The following is a 7,353-nucleotide window of genomic DNA, read 5'->3' on the forward strand; positions in this document are numbered from 1 at the left end:
AGCCTATCAGCCTAGAAAATCACAACTTTTTATTTTTCGTCGGTCTTAGTACACGATTTAACTACAGAAGAGTCAAGTTTTAAATAGGAAAAATATCAAAACTCTTTGGTCATTTTTAAGCGCGATGCTAACGGTCTAATCAGATTCAATGAACTATGCTAAGCTATGCTAAAAGTGGTACCGCCAGAACCGGAGATCGGCTGAATGGATTCGAAAACGGTAAAACTCAACTCTTTAACTCTAGGGGAGTTGGAAAATGAGCCTATTTTCAAAAAAAGTGGAGTGTTCCTTTAAGTTCAAAGTGATTTTTTTGTTAAGCGAGTTATAAACAGTCAAGGGTATTGTAAGGCTACAGTCGTAAAAATTCTATACAGCAGAACTATAGTTTTTGTCAGCTTAAGATATATTTCAAATTAATGCATAAACGAAGTGACATTTAAAATGTGTCAATACATTGTGGAGGTGGATCTGGTTTGAATTTGTTAAAGAAAACAAAAAAACTGGTGCAAATAAATCTACAGAAAATCAAGGTTTTCGTGGGCACTGATTGTGGGGGCAACAATAAATAAGCTAAATTAATCTTTAATAAATATAGTTTTGAAAGGTGGGTAAGTATTATACTATGTCATGAGTCATGCCTCGATTCTTGCTAATTTCTTGGAGCCCCGTTAAAAGTTTTTAGTGACCTACTACTAGCTGCTGATTCAGGTGATTGTGCCGTTCTCATGCTCTTGGATCTTAAAGCTGCATTTGATACTGTAGAGTAGACCATAACATACTGATTTTCATTATATTTACTTCCCTTAGGGTCTATTTTTAGGAAACATGGAATCTTGTTTAATTTTTATGCAGATAATACACAACTTTATCTCCCTTTAAAACAGAAAGATGTAAATTCCATAGCATCATTGTTGATAGAGTTCAATGAAGGGAAAACAGAAGTCATAGTATTTGGACTTGGTAACACCTGTGATCCCACCCACCTAATCCCACCCTATAAAATCATATGTAAAGCCCAGTGTTAAAAACAAGGGTGTCATAATGGACAGTGATTTTAAATTGGATAAACAAATGAACTCTGTTATTAAATCCAGTTTTTTTTTTTTTTTTTTTTCCAATTGAGGCAATTATCCAAAGTCAAATCTTTTCTGTCTTTTAATGATTTCGAAAGGGTCATGCTGTTATCTCGACTCGCCTGGACTACTGTAATGGCCTATATGTAAGTATTAGTCAAAAATTCCAATAATTAGAAATTCCAAAGCCATGAAAAGCCTTTTTTTAAAAATAGATCCGCAATGCAACGTCATAATGATGGAGGAGCACATACTGTAGTGCTGTTGTCATTCCTAGAAATGTTTTTACCATTTTTGTCCGCATATTTTAAAGTGATAATATCTTATTCATATTAAAGTCCTGTGACTTATTCGCATAAGACTCATTTAAACTCATCTCAGTGTCACAACACCTCCTGCTGGAGAAATATATCGTCACATGAATCAAAAGTGAAAGTGAAAGTAAAAATAATTTCGGACGGGAGGACATTTTACCTCTCGTCCACCACAAAGTCGACAAGACTAATAATTAAGTCTTGTTGCACATTTAATACGTTTTCCCTGCAAATCATCTCAGCTGTTAACTCTGCATTTAAATTAGCAGCACAAACAAACAACAACAAATAGGTTTGTTTATTTGAAATAAATACATGAACCTTAAATGAAATGAACCTTAAGCAATTTTTAAGCCAGTGATCTTTAATATTTAACGTACATTTGAAGAATGTTGTTCAAGAAGTTTTCTGATAACATTATGAGAATATTAATCAAAAATTCATTTCATGGAACATTGTTTTGAAAGTGTTTTAAATTCTAACACTTGTATAACCTTTACATAAATTTCAGAGAAAAGTCAGGCACAATATATATGGGACAGGCTACAAAACTTCCCCACCTTCCAGGATATTCTTTTAAAACAGCCAGACAATCTTATTTATTTGAAGTCAGTCGTTGTAAGTGTTTTAAAGATGTTCTAAGAATGTTCTAAGAGTGTTTTCTCCCAACATTGACATAAAAAAAACAACTACGAAACAAAATTTACAAATTATGTTTTTGTGCTAACCTTTTGAGAACATTAATAAAGGCCTGGTAACATTGAACAAAAATTCTATTAATGTTACTGGAAGAACATTTGTTCCTAACTGAGAGAACCTTGTCAGAATTATAGTCGAAGTTATGTAAATGTTCCCTAACTGGTTCCCTGTTAGCTGGGCCCTTCTCTCCCCAAATGTAATTTCAATCAAATAACATACAAAAAAAGGTATTTTAAGCTTGTAAATTGGCACTAATTTTTATGAAACATCATATTTGTGCTTTAAAAATGATCACATAACAACACAACTTTTTTTATTTTTCAGTTTTTCAATTTCTTGTAGTAGCTCTTGTCTTTCCTTTTCTTTCTTGTTTTTTTGTTCTCTGAAATCATTCAGTTCTTCTGCTTGTTTTCTGGCTTCATCTTCATGTTTCTTCTTCATGACTTTTATTTCCTCTTCATGTTTCTTTTTCACTTCTTCTCGAGCTCCCACTTCTCTTTCTAGTCTGTTCTTCTCCTCTGTTTCTCTTGTTCTTTTCTCTTGCTCTTGCTCACGTTTCAGATCTTCAATCATTTTATTCCATCTCTTTCTCTCTTCTTCTCGTTTCTCTTCATCTGCTTGTTTTCTTCTCTCCCATTCCTCTTTTCTCTCTCGCTCCAGTCTTTCATAATGTCTTTCCATTTTAGTTTTCTTTTCCTCATATTCTCTCTCTTTTCCTTCTCGTTCATGTCTCTGTTTCTGTCTCTCATCCTCTATCTTCTGTCTTTCTTCTTCTCTCTCTCTTTCAAATCTCTTTCTCATTTTCTCCAGTTCTTCTTGTTTTTCTCTCAGTTGTTCCTCATGTTTCTCTTTTCTCTTTCTTTCCTCTTCTTCTCGTTCTCTCATCTGTCGTTTCTTTTCATCCTCCCATTCTCTCTGCTGTCGTTTAATTTCCTCTTGAATCTCTTTTTTGTCATTTTCAGCCTCTTTTATTTTTCTTATCCATGTCTTTCTCTCTTCTTCTTCTTCTTTATTCCTCATTTTCTCCTCAGATTCTTTTTTTTTAATTTCTTCTTTTTGTTTCATTTGTAACTGAGCTATAATTAGTTCTTGTTCATTTTTCATCTTTTCTTGATCTTGTCTGTATTTCTCTTCTCTCTTTCTATCTTCTTCTTCTCTTTCTTTTTGCTGTTTTTCATACTGTAATCTCTGATTTTCAATCTCTCTCTTCATTTCTTCTATTTTCTGATGATATTCAGCTTTTTGCTGTTTTTCCTCTTCTGATCGTTTCTGGTTTTCAATCTCTCGAATCTTCTGTTCTGTTTTTTCTCTTTCTTCAGACTCCCTTCTGAGTTTTTCCTCTTTTTCTCTGAAATGATTCTCCATTTTCTTTCTCTCCTCATCTGCTCTTTGTTTCTCTTCCTCGAGTCTCTTCATCATATCTTTCCTTTCTCTGTCATATTTGGTTTGTAATTCTTCTCTCTGATTCTGCATTTCTCTTTCTTTATCTTTCATTATTTCCTCCATTCTTCTTTTAATGCTCATCTCTGCCTCCTCAAACATGCTGTTAGTGAAGTATCGACCCTCATTAGTATTTTTCAGCTCTTCTATCATGTTTAACAATTGAATCACTTGAGTTTTCTCTTGATTTTCATTGTTATTGAAAGCCAGGAATCTGTTTCCACAATCTCTGATTATCTTCTTGAGTTCTGCAGACTTACTTCTCTTAACATAATCCTCTATAGACTCATTCTTCAGATCATCTCCTCTAGTGAACAGAACGATGCTGAACTGAGCAGATTTTGGACCAAAGATCTTCTTTATCAGATCTACAGTATCTGTTTCTTCTTTGGTGAATCTTCCCAAACTCAACACAATGACAAACACATGAGGTCCAGGTGACGACAGTGAAACACATTTCATTATTTCTTCCATCACATGATCATTTGACAGTGTTGTATCAAAGAGACCTGGAGTATCAACAACTGCTACTGATCGACCATCAGCTTCACCAACTCTCTTCTCACAAACAGTCGTCACTGAATCTGTGCTCGATTGGCTATGAAACTCCTCTCTTCCCAGAATAGTGTTTCCTGTTGCACTCTTTCCACTTCCTGTTCTCCCGATCAGCACAATCCTCAGACCCCCTGGATCATCTGATTGATCTGCAGCACATGAAACGCACAAAATAATATTTGAGATCACAGCAGAATTTAAATACCTGTGCAAAGCAGGATGCTGCTCTTCTTTGTTAATTTGTATTATACAATAATGAAACAGTAACAAAAGTGGTAGAAAACGTAGCATTTAAGTATACGTAAGTATGCATCACACTGCATTTCTAGAATTCAAAAGCATAAATGTTGTGTTGTCAACTCAGTAATCAGTCTGAACATTTGAACATCTGAACATCATTTCAGACTGATACATTGTGTATATTTTAGTATGTATTTGTATCACTCAAATCTGAAAGAGAGCAACAACGACACAAACCTGTGACCCAGCCACATTAACTACATATAATCATACTCAAAACAATCAAGTCACACCATCACAAATGCATTTGTTGTTAAATGATACCATATTTTTTAAGTGTTAAGTTCCTAAACTTTGTTACTAAGACATGGTTATGAAATTTGATGATTACTGAATAAACAATAAATGCTGCCCTAATTTCATACATTAACACACAGCAAAAAAACACAAAAAGAACACAGAAGCAGTATTAAAGTTAATGAGATAATTAAGTTATAACTGAGTAATGATTGGTCAGTAGTGATGAACGCCTGATGATAACAAGCAAAATCACTAAAATAAAGAGTGTTTGCTTTAGGGCTCTTGACTCCTGACTTTTTAACATACAATTTTTCTTGGCTGTTGTAACCGAGTTATAGCAGCTAGAAAAGCCAAGCTATAATGTTATCAGGTGTTGTTGGTTTTGTTTGGACATAACCATCATGTTGCGACCTGTTTGTTTAGGGAGACATGCAAAACATGCGTGGTGTGGCATATTTTGGAACCTAATCTCTGAGTATGATTTATCTTATTGATTTCAGCAACATTTTCAATATAAGGATTTTTTTTTAAAAATTGTTCTATTCAGAAAACTTTAAACTACTCTATTATTTAAACACACAGAAATAAAATATCAGCAGACAAATCTCATCAATGGAAATCAAAAAGCATGTTGCAGTTTATTCTGGGTGCACCAATCAAAACTCATCCATGGCTATCAGAACGCATTACGGCATTAATAAATTATGAGCTGTATTGTCTTAGTACTTTCTTTTACTCTTAATATTTTCTTTTTGCTGTTTTTTATGTTTTATGACTATCAGATGCTTGTTTATTGACTGTTTATCTGAATATGCTGTTCGTCACCATTAGATCAACATGATGATTCTTGTAGTTGTTTTTTTTTTTTGTGCAGAATCTCAAACTGTAACATTACAGGGCTGCTGTCATCAGTAATACAAAATGAACACATCACTCATATAACCAGAGAATGGAATTAGAATTATATCAGTTATTCAGGTCACTATGTGGTGATTATATCACTGTTTTTTTTGTGTGTGTTTATGTCACAGATGTGTTTCATAAACCCAGTTAAAGCAGCCAGGAAAAAAAAAAAAGTGACCTAAAAATGGTGACCAAATGGTATTTTTTATTTATTTTCTGCTGTGAAAATCATAATGGGTCCTATCAGAGATTTTGAGAGTAAAATACACTCACCCTGTGATGGAATCTTCTGTTTTAAATCTTTATTTTCATTCTCCAATCTCTTCATCTTTTCTTCATATTTCTCCTCTGTTTCACATTTGACTCTGTTCTCTTGAGCTTTCACATACATCAGAAGTGAATAGGGTTCAGTCTTAATTTTTTCTATATAATCCAACAGTTCTGGGATCTGCCTTGAGATTTCGGGATTCTTCAATCTCATCACTCTGTACTGATCCCCATATAGTTTTATTAATCTCAGAGTTTCTGGGTTGGATTTGACTAAATCTGTCACTAAGTCTCCAACAGGAAGGTCTGTGGTGAAGAGCAGCATGAAATGCTTTCTGGAATTGAATATCTTCTGGATCTTCTCTATTTCTGCTTTGTCTTCATTATTAATTTGGGTATCAGGAACAATGATGAGGAAAACATGAACTCCAGGATCACAAAGAGACACACAGCGGAGAGTATGACGCCTTACTTCATCCTCTGGGAGCCGAGTGAGAGCTGGAATCTTTACCAGACTGATCTGACGACCATGAATCTCCGCGTCTCTCCTCCCACACTTTGATCTTCTGTCTGTCTGCTGCAGGATCAGGTCTGATATGGAGGTTTTTAATGTCTCCCCTCTCCCGCACACAACCAGATTCAGCTTTGACACTGAAAAATGTACAAAAACATATATTGGACATTTATATCAAGTAGAATACATTGAGACTTACACAGAGACTTACTGTTAGGGCGATAACCATCTGGACTTCTCTCTCTTTTGTTCCCTGCAGTCAAAATAAAACATACACATGCTTGTTATGTTATTATTTGTAATTTGCATTCAATAGAAAGATCTGCTAAATTAGTAAATACCAATTTTAACTATATTGTGACACCGGTAAAACCACAGTATAGGGAACACATATTCACTATTAACCACAACTTTTTCCTCAGAAAACGCTTTATTTACTTCTTATCAATAGTTAGTAAGGTAGTTGTTAAGTTTAGGTACTGAGAATTAAGAATGTAGAATAAAGTTGTGCAGAATAGGACATTAATATGTGCTTAATAAGTATAAACAGCCAATATTTGAGTAATATGCATGCTAATAAGCAACTAGTTAAAATACCTTAAAATAAAGTGTGACCGTGACACCAAAGTGTGACATAATATTGTTAATAACTAAAGATTTTGGTCATGAATAAAAGTGGCTAAATAAATAAGACAACTATGTGTTTAAGATATTAATACATCAGATCAAGTGTGTGTCAACATGTTCCACTCTATGCTACAGCATTTGATTTTGCATTTTGTCATTAAATGCAATTGACCCTTCGCCAGGAGTTTGATTGACAAGCGATCTAACCAATCAGAACGCATAATCCACCATTTTGTCCGACAAAGCAGTCAGGAGTTACAGAGATTAACCTTGGTGGAATTAAACTTGAAAAATTGTGTATATAGATGTTTTTCCGCATTTGAAACAACATTGATTCTCATGTTCATTTATGTTTATTTGATGCTATAAATGAACTATGAACTAGTAGTAAGAGATGATCGGTTTACGAGCCTCCTGAGCT

The 7,353-nt window shown here is 34.1% G+C and overlaps 1 protein-coding gene across 1 annotated transcript; it reads right to left on the bottom strand.

Annotated features, from left to right (window-relative positions):
• Positions 1 to 1,750: 1,750 nt before the first annotated feature.
• On the bottom strand, positions 1,751 to 6,584 carry LOC137003448 (golgin subfamily A member 6-like protein 26). The gene is made up of 3 exons (XM_067363609.1): positions 6,581 to 6,584; positions 5,798 to 6,442; positions 1,751 to 4,230 (listed from the first exon to the last, which is right to left on the bottom strand). Exons 1-3 carry the CDS (start codon positions 6,582 to 6,584, stop codon positions 2,378 to 2,380), a joined length of 2,502 nt encoding a protein of 833 aa, XP_067219710.1. The 3' UTR covers positions 1,751 to 2,377.
• Positions 6,585 to 7,353: the final 769 nt, after the last annotated feature.

Source organism: Chanodichthys erythropterus, chromosome 3 (assembly GCF_024489055.1).
Source record: "Chanodichthys erythropterus isolate Z2021 chromosome 3, ASM2448905v1, whole genome shotgun sequence".
Taxonomy (NCBI): Eukaryota; Metazoa; Chordata; class Actinopteri; order Cypriniformes; family Xenocyprididae; genus Chanodichthys; species Chanodichthys erythropterus.

Bases quoted from the DNA above. Each gene is read 5' to 3' on its own strand.
- LOC137003448 (XM_067363609.1), bottom strand. The intron at 4,231-5,797 runs GTGAGTGTATTT...CATGTGCTGCAG, and splicing joins ACAGAAGATTCCATCACAGG to ATCAATCAGATGATCCAGGG.